The 14,023-nt window shown below is 45.5% G+C and overlaps 1 protein-coding gene across 2 annotated transcripts in view; it reads left to right on the top strand.

Annotated features, from left to right (window-relative positions):
• Positions 1 to 13,249, top strand: part of RCAN1 (regulator of calcineurin 1) — an 88,410-nt gene extending 75,161 nt beyond the window's left edge. The window contains exons 1-4 of one of the 2 annotated variants that reach the window (XM_019658636.1): positions 3,729 to 4,015; positions 6,632 to 6,805; positions 8,610 to 8,769; positions 11,289 to 13,249. In XM_019658636.1, the coding sequence (XP_019514181.1) occupies positions 3,926 to 4,015; positions 6,632 to 6,805; positions 8,610 to 8,769; positions 11,289 to 11,461 (597 nt within the window). In that variant the 5' untranslated portion in view covers positions 3,729 to 3,925 and the 3' untranslated portion in view covers positions 11,462 to 13,249. Of the gene's footprint in view, positions 1 to 3,728; positions 4,016 to 6,631; positions 6,806 to 8,609; positions 8,770 to 11,288 lie in introns of those variants that run through there. The other variant, XM_019658635.1, reaches the window with a different exon arrangement.
• Positions 13,250 to 14,023: the final 774 nt, after the last annotated feature.

The raw sequence follows: 14,023 nt of genomic DNA, 5'->3' as shown, positions 1-14,023 counted from the left end.
AACTTAAAGTGTACAATTTAGTTTTGACAGCTGTATACTCCTGTGAAATCTCCACTTATAATCAAGACAAGCTTTTCACCATCCCCAAAAGATTTTTACTGTTGCTTTACAGGCCATCCCTCCCTCTATCCAACCCTGGCTCCAGGTAATTACTGATTTGCTTTTGGTCACTATAGGTTAGTTTGGACTTTTTGTTGCTGTTGTTATTTTTATTATTATTATATAAGTTTCAGGTGTACAACAATAGAATTCAACATCTGTATTCACTACAAAGTGATCACCCCCAAAGATCTAGTTACCATCCAGCACCATACAATGGACCCCCTTCACCCACTCCTCCATCCCCCTTCCCCTCTGGTAACCACCCATCTGTTCTCTACATCTATGAAATTGGCTTGGGTTTGTTTTAGATTCCACCTATGAGTGAAATTATATGGTATGTGTCTTTCTCCTTCTGACTTATTTCACTTAGCATTATACTCTCAAGGTACATCCATGTTGTCTCAGATGGTAAAATTTCATTCTCTTTTCTGATTGGGTAGTATTCCATTGTATATACTTACCACATCTTCATTATCCAGTCATCCATTGATGGACACAGGTTGTTTCCATGTCTTGGCTATTGTAAATACTGCTTCAGTGAACATCAGAGGCATATATCATTTCAAATTAGTGTTTCTGTGTTCTTTGGATAAATACTTAAGAAGTGGAATTGCTGGATCATATGGTAATTCTATTCTTAAGGAACCTCCATACTGTTTTCCACAGTGGCTGCACCAATTTACGTTCCCACCAACAGCATACAAGGGTCCCACATCCCCCAACGCCTGTTATTGCTTGTCTTTTTGATAATAGCCCGTCTAACAGGTGTGAGGGGATATCTCATTGTGGTTTTGATTTGCATTTCCCTAATAATTAGTGATTTTGAATATCTGTCCATGTGCCTCTTTGCACATCTGTATATCTTCTTCAGAAAAAAAATGTTTACTCACATCCTCTTTCCATTTTTAATCAAGTTGTTTGGTTTTTGTTGTCGCATTGGATAGGTTCGTGATGCATTTTGGATATTAATCCCTAATTCGATGTGTCATTTGCAGATATCTTCTCCCATCCAGTAGGACGTCTTTTCATTCTGATGATGGTTTCCTTCGCTGTGCAGAAGCTTTTTAGTTTGATGTAGTCCGATTTGTTTATTTTGAAATTCAGTTTTTTTAATACTTGTTTTTGGGTCCATGTTTACTCTACGTGGGGAAAGATCGCTATTTGCAAAGTGAATTCTTTTGCGTAGAAAGTTTAGAAATCCAAGTTCATGTGTAATAGACATGGCGCCAAAGAGCAGACGTTCCTAACAAAACCTGTCAGGCTGGAAGCTGAAGGGAAACTGAGATGAGTTTCGAGCAGCGTTACCTCGGGGTACAGGGACGGGGTCTGTGCCCTTGGCAGGCTAGGGCGTTGGAGCACCGTGAAGGAGCTACGCTACTCAGCCCGACGCACTCTGAACACTCAAATGTGCTCTCCACGTCTCAAACTGTGGCTGAGGAAGCCTGCGCTGGTGGCCGCGAGGTGCCCTCTCTCCTGCTGCAGGGCCCTGGCACCCTGGGAGCCTGGTGATTTTTGCCAGACAGCATTCGACCCAGGTTTCCTACAGTTGCCCGCCATTTTGAGCCCCTTTCCCTGATGTAAAAATGGAAGCACTCAAGTTCACGAAATTTGATTCAGGTGGAGTTTAAAATCAGATCAAAGGCAGGTACAGAACATGCCTTGTTAGACTTTTTTGGGCAGCCTAGTGAAAGATCAATCATTTATTTCTATGAGCAGAGACAGTTGAACAATCTTCAAACACCTCACTATTCTTTTTCTCTTTTCATCCCTGTAATGGGATGAATATGAAACCAACATTGCAAATTTGGGTGAGCGCAGCACTGTTTTCTCAGAGGAACAGAAATGTTCCAGGTTTGCCCCCACCACTGCACTGGAGCTTCATGTCATGATTTTTTACCAAAGAAGACAGTGACATTAGCTTCCTCTGATCACCTTTCAACTCTGTTTGCCAAAGTGAACTCCAAGAGAAAGAAAAGGCGGGCAAGGGGTTGGAGCCGAGGAGGGAGGACACTTCAGAGAGAGGTCCCCAGCCCCTCTACAGTGGAATGTAGTTCTGTGTCCCTTACCTCCTCCTCCCTTTCCCCTTAGCCTCCGCCAACACCTCCCACACCCACACCACCACCAGCAGCACCACCACCGCAGTCTGCATGTGCCCTGAGGACACGCTACTGCAGCCTCGGCACGGAAAACGAACACAGCATATCCAAGCACACACGCCCATCGCCAAGCACCAGCCATCATGCCATTTGCCCTTGGTGTTTTGATGCATATTGTATTGCTCATGTTCCAACCTTTTTTTTTTTTTTTAGCATATATGCATTTAGATATTTTCAGGTAGGCAGTTATGGGAAATTTGGCAAAGCAAACACCATAACTGGTTTCTTACATAACTACAGTTGGCAATAAGGCACCATGCTCTGAAATTAAGCAACGTTCACTCATCCAAGAAGAGTTTGCTTTTCCTTTTTTTTGGAGGGATTAATGGTCTGGTTTGTTTTTTCCTGTTGCATATATTCTTTTTATTATTGGCTGACTTTAATGGTTCTTTGAAGTTGATCTTTAAATGTGAATGGTAGGGTTTCATTTAACTTTTGGAAACTTAGGAGGTGTCCCTATGTGTCTCTAGACTAGAGAATGCCTTTATAAATAACTTGAGTGCTTTTAGGTGATAATGGAATTGGGAGGGAGGGCCTAGGACCCAGACTTCCATAGGGATCTAAACCGGTAAAGTGCTTAGAAGTTCAAAGACTTGCAGCCTTTTGAAAGAATGGGCATCCAGCCTGTTTCAGGATATTTCTCCAGACCAGACATCTTACCTGAAAAAAAAGCCAGCTGAACTGTACATTCTTTCCACTTCTTCTTTTCCTACTAAAAAACAAAAAAAAAAACTTTCAGTCTATGAGTCGCAAAGCCAGATGACCTCTTAATGTTTCTTTTCTCAGCTTCAGACACTAGATTCTCTAAAATGTTTTTGTAGCTTTCTCTGAATTCAGGAGCTGTTAGAAATGATCAAAAGGTTGCATATTCCTATTTCTCAAATTATAATAATAAAGTTTTCCAATAAAAAACCCTGGCATTGCTTGAGGATCTCTTACCTTGACTGTGGAATACAAGTGGAAATTAGGACATTGTGATTGGGGGGAAAAAGCCGGATTTCAAAATGAATTCCCCTTTTTTCTTTAAAAACAGAGTTCATTGACCAAGACAAATTTCAAGTGTTTTCTCCTAATACCCCAATATGAAACTTTGCTTGTTTTTCAGGAAATAACAGGGATCAGACAATGTGCCAAGACTTTGGTTTCCAGGTTGACCAAAGCCTTGAAAGTTCCCTGGAGGCTAATTACTGTTTACTGCCGCAAATCTTCCTCCTTTTTTCTTTTGTAACATTTTCCATCTTAAGAAGGGTCGTCCCATTCAGCCCAGGAGCATGGTGTCTGAGTGGCTGAATGGAATTACTACCAGTGGAAACTATGCTGCAAGAAGGGTTGATAAAGCAGCTGCAAAGCAAACCTCGGCAGTTTTTTCCATCCTCCCCGAGCAAAGTTAATTAGCATAGGGAAAATGACTAAGGTGTTGACGTCACCTCTTTCCAGTAGAAACTTACACTCTGCCCCTGTCTGCCTGCAAGCATGCAGGACTTGACTCAGGAATTTGCTGTCCAAACAGGACGCGCTGGAAGCTGTGTTTTTTTTCCCAGGGGGCTGGACCTCGGTGCTTTATAAGCCTTGGCTCCAGAAAGAACCTCCAGCCTCTTGTAAAGGAACTTCACTCGGGGCTTGACTGCGTGAGTCTGTATCTAGCGCTTTCACTGTAAGAAAGCAAGATGCACTTCAGAAACTTTAACTACAGTTTTAGCTCCTTGATTGCCTGTGTGGCAAACAGTGATGATATCTTCAGCGAAAGTGAAACCAGGGTAAGGCTTCTAATATAATGTGACTTTTGAGAGTTTTCAAAGCATTATGTTAATTGGGACTGTTATCTGAAATATTTGAGGGGGGTAGTATGTGGCTCTCTTGTGGGTTTGGGGGTTTTGAAATAAATCCCCAATACTTTGAGCCTTAAAAATCAAAAGCTGTCTCCTGAGGGATTAACTGGTAAGGGATTTTTAAAGCTCTCAATGTTTGAAAACATCCAGGTCCCTTGACCAACTAGTAAGGCAGACTTTTGGCATTCTGTGTTTTACATTCTGGTAAACTTTTTAGAATGAGGTCTTTTCTGACAGTAAATAGAGTGTTTCACTTTGACATCTAGTGTTCAGAATAATTGGATTTTATCTTAGGAAATAAATACTGTAAAAGTAAACATATGTTTGCAGTAATTACAAGGGCCTGTCCCCAAGTTTCCAGATTTCTCTAGCTGGAGAAAATGCAGCCATAGCAAATAATAAAACTGGAGAAATAACTTAAGTGTAGAATAAGTGTACCTCCTGGGAAGCAGCTCTCACCGATGGTAATTAATACAATTAGTAATTTTTGTTGCTATGCTTTTTGTCTTCATTTGATTAAGATATAAGATTTTCATCGGTACCTACTTAGCTGTCTAATTGATCTTTAACAATATCGTATATGACTGAATCTGTATGTTCTGTTGGGGGGTTGGTGTTTGTGTTACATGCTTTATACTCAAAGTCACATTGGGATAGGTGGAGGTTTCTTCTTCTTCTTTTTTTTTTTTAAATCAAATTTAACTCCACAATCGCATACCAAGCTTGCCAGCCCAGGCTGTAGTTTTTGAACCAGATATTAGAGCACATCCTGTGCTTAAAAGTACATGTATTTAATATCAGCCTTATGTGAGTAAAACCACTAATTTATTTAAGTAGAGATGCCATTCAACAACTACAATTACTAGCTATCAGTTATCAGAACATACAAAAGAATGGTATAATAGCAATATAGATTTAAGATAACGTATATTCTCTTGTGTTCTGGTTCTGAGCCCTGACTTGTGGTCTAAAAATATTCCTCAAAGTCACCTCTCCTAAATTATGAATCATAACTTCAAAACTACACAGTTGGTCACAATGCCTATTGGTGAGGTCATGCGAAATTCCAAATTTACGCAGGCACCGTTATGCCAGAAACTTGCCCACGCTCCCGAGAGGTGGAGAAAAAAGCCACGGGCAGCCAGAGACGTGAAGCGCCTGCTTTGTATTCTTTCTCATTCTTTGCCTCTGCAAAAGCCCTCAAATCACAGAGATTTCCATAACCTAAGGAAAAGCCAGGGGATTCCAAGAGAGAAGGCTTGTGAGTTGTCCCACGCCCCCTTAGCAACCCGTCTGGGTGGAGACACCGCGGCGGCTGGGACGCCACACCTGCCCACCATCCTGGCATGCGGAACACATACCAGGAGGCCCATTCCGCCCCTGCTTTGTAGCATTGAATAGTCTTGAAGGTCTTCTTCTCTCTTATTCGGAATCCCTTCTCCCCTTTGAGAAACACTGTGCTTTCCATAGGTTTCCAGGATACTCTGGGCCCTGCGTCCTCTTCTGCACCCCTTGCCTGTGTAGAGGGCACGCTGACCCACCCACCCTCCTCCGCCAGAAAACAGCCACTAAAAGCCCAGGCAACGTTCCTCCAAGTCTGACTGCCCATTATCTCCCTCGCCGGAATCCCGAGGGACTGCAGTGGCCTCCCAGTGTCCCCCTTCCCACCAACACCTCCAGGTGGCACCCCAGCCCAGGACCCAGCCTGGGAGGGCTCCCCTCAGAGCTTTCCCAGGAGGCTGAGGCGCTCTTTCCTGAACCTCAGCATGTAATCATTGAACTCGGACATTTCAGTTCCAAGAGCTCACTCATGCTGTTTCCCAGTTTTCACTAGTCCCTGTAACACCCCAGCTAGATCTGTACATAGATTAAAGCCAGCGTGCAGAGATGTGTCTGTTTGCAGTCCATGTTTTAAACCAGTATTATTTTAGAGAGTAGAAAAGCAACAGATTGAGTGGCAGAACAACAGTGAGAATTTTTTTAAAAACCCCTTCCTTTACATTAAGAAATGTGAGGCTTTTTGTTAACTCCATTGTTTTCCAATTTCAATACAAATGGTTTTCTCAAATTAGCTCCAGTGCTTTTAAGCCCTAAAGAAACGTTTGATGTACAGGGCAACGTCCTAAGCTGAGGGGTGGGAACAGAGTTCACTGGACTGAGGAAGGTCCAGGGACATAGGAACTGTCAGGCCAGAGGGGTGACAAGTGTCGAAAGGGCGCCTCCTTGGAACTGCTAGTCCTACTTTAAAAAGAATGTTTCTGTGACTGTAGTAAGTGTTTAAGTACGGGTAGTTGTTCTGCTCATTAAATGAATTTAGTCAATCACACATTCTTCCTTTCTTAGAAAATCATCTGTCTTAGGAAATAAAAGGAAAAAAAGCAGAACCTCCTCAGAGGGGGAAGGCTGGTTCTGTCTTCTTAGGAACTTAAATGTTCTTGAAATCATTAATAATTGATTCACTTCCTCAATAAGAAATGTAGTGAAGTCATCTAGTCAAGGGCCATATACAGGTAATTTTTATCTCCTTTTATTTTTGTTTTTCAGGCCAAATTTGAATCCCTTTTTAGGACATATGACAAGGATATCACCTTTCAGTATTTTAAGAGCTTCAAACGTGTCAGAATAAACTTCAGCAACCCGTTATCTGCTGCAGATGCCAGACTCCAGCTCCATAAGACCGAATTTCTTGGAAAGGAGATGAAATTATATTTTGCTCAGGTGAGTTGTGCTCATTGATATGCATGCTTCTCCCCTGTCCCTCCCACCTTTTTCAAAAGTAGCTTATACAATGATGTTATACATTGATTTAAAACTCCAGGAAGTCATCCTGAGAAAGGCACAATTTGTACTCTAAAATGTCAATGTCTGACCTATTTTAAGAAAGCATCAGGGTGTAGTTGAAAGTGACCTCAGAAATGACCCCTGCCTGGCCTTCCTGGGTTGAGTACTAATGGGAGAAAGAATGCCTTCTCTGTTCATTCAGGTAGGTTGTAGAGTGCAGTGGGTGGGCGTGGTCACTCTGGACCCCTAAGATTTGTGCCATAGGTTTCCATGAATTTGCTGGAGGGTCCCCGCTAGTGACTGCTTTCCTACGGAGAGCAGACCAAAGTGGTTCCCCACTCTGTGCAGGTTCTTAGCAGCCTGCTCCATCAGGGGACAACTGGTAGTCTGCAGGGTGGCCATGCACATCAGCAGTGGGCTGCCAGGACCTGCTTGAAAGGAAAAAATGGGTTAATCAGTCAGGTGGCAACGGATCAGAGATCCTCCTGGTAGCAGGGGTCCTGGCCCCAGGGCACTACAGGGCTGGGGGTGGGGGGCTGTGAGTGGGTTTGCTTTTTTCTCCTGCTCACCAGCCTACCAGCTCCCCACGTTCCATAACAGGTGACCCACCTTCAAGGCAGCTCACAAAGTTCCATTTGCTGATGTAACAACGTTCTAACAGGTTGGCAGGGAAGGAGAAGGAGCGTCTCAGAAGCTGCTCCCTGGTTAAAGCAAACTCCCTTCGGAGCTATTGGGGCTCAGAGTCCCCCAGGCCAGTGTGGGAGACTCCTTAGGGAGGCTACCTGACTGGGAGAAGGCACACTTGCCGGCCCTTCAAGTGAAAATTAGAGCTGGGACGCCCTGCCCTGCCCCCTAGTGGTGGCGCGAGGCGCAGGCTTTGACCTTGGCTCCTTGGTTATGAACCCCTCCTCTGCATTTGGTGGGGTTCCATGTAAATAATTGTTTAGTTCCTCCACGACTTGTTATGATTATTAAAGTAAATGCATTGTGAAAATTTGGGGGGGTGGGGGGATGTTAAAATACAAAGAAAACCCAAACTGGTAAGATTTTGATGTAAGATCTTTCTGGACAGCCCTGTAATCACTGGTATAGCTTTTAAGCCAAAACTATTGTAGGATCATAGGTTATTTTTCCTTATTATTTTTGTTTTAACTCCTGGAAGGTGAATGTTTTTTCCTTCCTCACTTTTGGCGTCTGATTCAGAGCCCCAGAGGGAGGGAATTGGGGGGGCTGTCCCTGGATGGGAAGCCTGCGAGCGTGGCGGGCGGGAGTCCTGGGTCCCCGTCCTTGCTTTACCTCCCTAAAAAAAAATCGCCTTGGAGCTGTTACTTAGTCTTTTGGAGCTTCAGTTTTGCCTCTGATACGAGGGGCTGGGAGAGTTCTAGGTCCCTTCTGACCTGGACGACAGTGCCTTTATTTTCTCCGTTTATACAAAACCCATCTCTGTTAATTTTCTGTCAGTCTAGGTCAAGAACAATTGCTTGCCATCCCTGTGCCTGTGCGCCCCAGTCCTGGGAGGGGGCTATAATCATGTTTGCACCATAACCAGAGTTCAAACACCCCTTCACCCTCCCCTTATAGACCATTTATGATGCATCCTTGAACTGCGTCCCTTCTGCTGGCCTGACGTGGATTTGACCTTTCACGCCTGCCTTCCGCGACCTGTCATTAAGTGCTGTCACATTGCTCAGGTCTTCCCTCATGAATCACCTGCTGGTATTCCTTTCATTTCTCTCCTCAGACTCTGCACATAGGGAGCTCACACCTGGCCCCCCCAAATCCAGACAAGCAGTTTCTGATCTCTCCTCCCGCCTCTCCACCGGTTGGTTGGAAACAAGTGGAAGACGCTACTCCCGTCATAAATTATGATCTTTTATATGCTATCTCCAAGCTAGGGCCAGGTAAGCAGAGCTCTCAGGTGGGGAGGGGCCCGGAAACGCGGAGAGATTGTGCTGAAGGCGGAGGACGCAGACGCTCCCCGGAATCAGGGAACAGTGGCATCGCAGTTGCCCGTCAGCTCTAGTGTCACTGATGCAAGCGTGTGTTGTGAATTGTCTCTATTTCACGTCCTGTATCCGTGTAACTCGTGCCGGGAGCGTGTGTGCCTGCCTCTGACCTCATTCCTTAGGGAGGTCTACAAGAGGGACTGTATTGGGTCGTGGGACCAAACACCGTGACCCCTCCCAGCCGGCTTCACGTGACTCCATCCCCCTCACTTACTGAGCACAGTCTGCGTGGGTGGCTCGAGACCGCTGGTCCTGTCACTCCACGTGGGGATGAACAATTGTACTTTGGAAAGGGAAAACTGACACCCTCCCCCCCTTTTAAAAATGTTCATTTTTAGTGACGGTAAGCCGTCCACTGATCTGATTTTCACTTGCCCTTTTGAATGTTCGAGGGAACGGAGAACCATAGATCACAGGGAAGAGCTCGGCTGGCTGCGCATGCCCCCTCTGGGACCGACAGGGCGCCCCCCTGCCGAGCTCGTCAGAGAAAGAAGAGGTTCCAGGCCTCTGAAGGGACCCCAGCTGTGAGCACTCTGGCCTCAGGCTCCTCTGTCAAACGGATTTTAATTACCCTGTGGAGTTCTGAGCAGTGCGTGAGGTCTTCCTGTAAAAATCTCTCGCCTCAGTGCCTGGCCCGCAGGCAGTGCTCAGGTTATGGTTTTTAGAAACAATAGAATGTTGTGGTCCCTGTCCTGTCCGATAGAGGGTTTGGGTGAGCAGTCAGGTGTGCGGGGTGACGGGGTGAAGCGGTTGGAGCCCCACGCTTACCCTATCTTAGCAGCAAATAGAATAAATGCTGAGACCATCCGCTCCTTGTTTCTCCTTGACCAGCAATCTGATGTTCCTTTGGGCAGAGGGTTTGGTTTTCTTGGACCATCAGCAGTTTCATATTGAAAAGATTACATTTCTGAAAACATCACCCCGACGGAAATGTCCTCTGTGGCAGAAAGCAAGAATCACATTACTTACTGCTAATCGTGGCATGAAGGTCAAGGTGGAAACGGCCAGTCTGAGGAACGATGCGCCCTTCTGGCAGACCCTGACCGAGGTGCACCAGCCAGGCCAAGGGCTGGGGTCCCGTGGGCATTAGAAAAGGGAGAAAGTGGGGTCTGGACTGGGGAGAAGAGTCAAAAGTGCTCCAGAGGCGAGAGGCGCTGCTACAGAAATTCCTTCACATTCTGGGATCGACCACTCCTTTGCAGAGGCTTATTTGAGAAGCCTTTTTCAAAACCAGACATCACAAAGTCAATTTTCCCTTATTTACTAAACAATGAGTTTGAATAATATTTCATATTTTGGCTGTGCTTTGCAGCCGACGAGATTGCAAGGATTTTGCAAATCTGGTCCTACACCCAAGCTTTCTGGATTGTGACTGATAGGTAGGTAGCAGTAGGTGGACAGCAGTAGGCAGAGCATCCTGACTAGCGTTGGAGTGATCTGCCTGACCCTCCCCATAACTCTCCCCCCCCCCCTCGCCAGGCAGCTGAGGCTCTTTCACCTTTTCAAACACAGTTACAATAACATCCCGGTTTCACCTGTGTGATAGAGAAGGCAATCACTTTTTTTTTTTTTAAAGGGGTAAACGTACCTTCCTGCTTCCTACCCAGAGCAGCTGGAGGTGGGGGCTCTGCTCACCGCTCCTTCCAGTCGGAATGCGGTTCGGGAAGAGGGCACAGAACTCGGTGGGAAACCCACGCGGGTCCCGCCAGGGGTGGAGCAAGCTGAAGCAAACCCTCCTGTCCCCTTTAAGAGCCTTAGCTTTTCTCCTGCTCCCAGCATTCCACCAGTAACGAGCGAGGCTCTGTTTTTAAAGGTGATAAAACTAGGTGGCACTGACGGGCCTGTGTACTGTGTGCCAGGGGATGAGCACTTTGCTTGCATTCATTCGTGCTCCATCAGGCCGATGCCTTTATCACCGCATTTTACAGAATTGAAGACTAAGGTGCACAGGGAGGCAAAGGACCTGCCCCCACGCACCGGGTACTGAGTGCCAGGCTGACGCCCCAAGCGTTGGCCGCTGGCTCCACAGCCTCTCTCAGCTCCAAGGATGCAGGCTCCTCCTGTAGCCAGACCAGCAGCACGGAGCATTGCAACCACTTTTCAGTTGCAGAAAGCTCACCCTGCTCTTGTTGGACCAGAGTGGGCTGAACTTGACTGAACCTGGTAAAACTCAGGCTGCCATAAGGCAACAGACTCTCCTGGGTCCAGGGGGTTAGTAGTTGTTACATGGAAAAGGATGCTGTAGTCAAAAATGGATCGAGCCACCGCGTGTGTCTGGCTGTGTCCCTCGGTCCCCACTGAATGTCCACAGAAGCTCGGCCCAGCGGACCCCTCCCTGCTTTTCCATTTACTCTTGCTTTCTGCCCCTCTCGGGCTCCTGCCAGACTTACTCTGCCATTCTTTTCTTTCCCCAGGGGAAAAGTATGAGTTACACGCAGCCACTGACACCACTCCCAGCGTGGTGGTCCACGTGTGTGAGAGCGATCAGGAGAACGAGGAGGAAGATGAGATGGAAAAGATGAAGAGACCCAAACCCAAAATCATCCAGACCAGAAGACCGGAGTACACGCCCATCCACTTAAGCTGAACTGGCACCTGGATGAAGAAGTATTCCAGATGATACTAACGGGGATAAATCTTTTACTGTGAACGTGGCCGGTCACGACTTTGAAGTGGCAGCCGTGATCGCAGTGGTGGAAATTCCAGTTCACGTTGCTCAGAAGAGAATCGGGGTTTGCTTCCTGGTTCTAATATTGCACATCAGTCAGTGTTCGTGGTCCCTCGGAATGTCCTGGGCCAATCACTGAGTTTGGGATGTTCACACAAGGACATTAGGGAAGGTCTTGAGAAAACCGATAACAATAGTGTTTTGTACTTGTTTGTTTTTTGTTTTTTTTCTGGTAGGTTCTGTTTTTGCCAAGGGCAGGTTGATCAATGGGTCTGGGGGAGCCTTCTGATTATAACCAGCCTTCCAGGGTAGGTGGACTCTCACTTCTGGTGGGAAGAGGCACCACGTGAAGCCACGACGTGTCTGGTGCAGAAAGCTTGTGAGAACATCAACAATGCAATGTTGAAATTGTAGTGCTTCATTTTTTTCCTCCCTCATGTTCTAATGTTTGTGCATGTATATTACTGATTTTCAAAACTAACCTTCGTTCGTACATAGAGTTACGCCCTTGTTTTACATCTTGTGGGAAGATAGGAAAAGCATCTGGAAACTGTAGCGCCTTTCCAGGTTTACGGCTCTTTGCAGCAGCACTCACGTGTGGAATTCTACCCAGAATCATTCATTCCGCATCGTATCCGGTGCAACATGAAACCTGTGCTTTTCCAAGCGAACTCATTCTGAAATTCCCATGTAGGGTTTCGCTTATAAAATTCAGAGAATAGCAGTTCCACTGCCAACTTTTAGTGGGTGAGACATTTTAGTTTGGGTGTTTGGGGTTGGACATTGGTTTCATTTAGTTCTTTCACCTGGTGGTTTATGATGAGTCATAGCCAAAAACCTTTCCTGGGAATTGTTGATTAAGATAGTTGATTTTTTTTTCTACCCCACTAAAATATCAAGATAAACTTGTAAATAAAGCTGATAGCATCTATTCATACCTGTTGTGCACCTGGGTGAAAAATACGGCAGTGGAAGACTAGTGTAAGCTGTGTTAACCTACCTGTGAATCGTATGTTGTAGAAAACGCCATTAAAATGTTCAGCAGGCCTTGAATTCAAAGCATGTGAAGTGGATAGTAGATGTGTGGTGATATCAGAGAGATGCAGTGCCTTCCCCCATTAATTCCTGATGGAATTGTTACACTAGGTTAACGTTTGAAATTTTTTCTGGTTGTAATGTGTATGTCTGGTAAATAGGTATTATATTTTGGCCTTAAAATACCATAACAACGTTTGTCATTTTGAAATACCTAATGCCCAGGAACAATGCATGCTTTGGAAATTTGGAAGATGGTTTTAAGAAGCAAATAGGTTTGGTTGTTCTTATCAAGGAATTGACTGAATGTTCTCTAAACCCTGTTTACAAGTACTTGGTGGGGGGCGGAACCGTGTGGGAGAGACCATTGCATAGCTCTTAGAGTGTTCCTAGTTAAGTGCTTTTAAACTGGAGAGGCCAGCCTCAGCATATTTTTTTTAACTGCATTCTATAATAAATTGACAGAATATGCCCTTTGTGGAAAAGTTAATCTGTTTGTCTTTTTATATCTAATGGTGGATCTGTGAACCCTCTGAGTCCTTCAGTCTCAGAAGGACACTGTTCCTTCATCCGTTGGAATTTAGAAGCTTCTAATTCTTTGCTATGGGTCACAGGGGGTCAGCCACTCCTAGAGTGTATCACTTAGTAAAACGGGAAAGCATGGAACTGAAATCCGAGTCTGAGGGTTTCCTTTGTCTGGGCAGATGACACTGCAATGAAAACCCTCTACATCAGCCCGTCCACTAAACAGCAGCGTTTTTGATTGTTCATTTGGGGAGTTCTCTTTCCTGTTAGAAAAGGCGCCCATAAAGATACAAAATGACAAAGGCCAGTTATGTTCAGAAAGTCTGTCTGTAAACCTCTGTCTGAATTTCAGGCAGCCTTTTCCCCCACCCCGGAACTCTTATTAACAAGGGTGAGGAGCCTCCTGTGCCACCCCCCACCAGGCCTCCCTAACTCACTATTTATTTGCTGAACTCAGTCTCACAAATGACATTCACCTTGATCAGGGTTCACGCTGGGCGCTTTTCCTATGAAAAATCACATGCTCATTTCTCCTTTGATGAGCAGCGTTTCCATATTTTAAAGCCATATATGTTTGAGGGTTAAACGTGTTGAAAAATCCACTTTCAGTCAGGTTGGTCGAATCTGATTATTGAGCAGATTCACTAATTGATCCCCTGGGGGCAGGGAGGAAGAGGGACTCACTTATCCGTTTGAATAGTTAGGAGCCCAATGATGAACAGAGCTGGATTGCAAAGTGGGGGGGGTGGGGTGGGGGGGGTGGCCCAGGATCCTGTCTCATAAATATCCAGGGGGAATAAGGCTGAAATATGTTGTCAGTTATATCAGACTCCAAGCTGGGACATACAGGTGGGTGGTCCAGTGAAACCAAAGCAGACCCCGGAGTAGAAATCACAAGTCAGTGAACATCTCCACTCATGA

This window comes from Hipposideros armiger, unplaced genomic scaffold (assembly GCF_001890085.2).
Source record: "Hipposideros armiger isolate ML-2016 unplaced genomic scaffold, ASM189008v1 scaffold_285, whole genome shotgun sequence".
Classification (NCBI taxonomy): Eukaryota; Metazoa; Chordata; class Mammalia; order Chiroptera; family Hipposideridae; genus Hipposideros; species Hipposideros armiger.
This window is presented reverse-complemented; position numbering and strand designations above follow the sequence as displayed.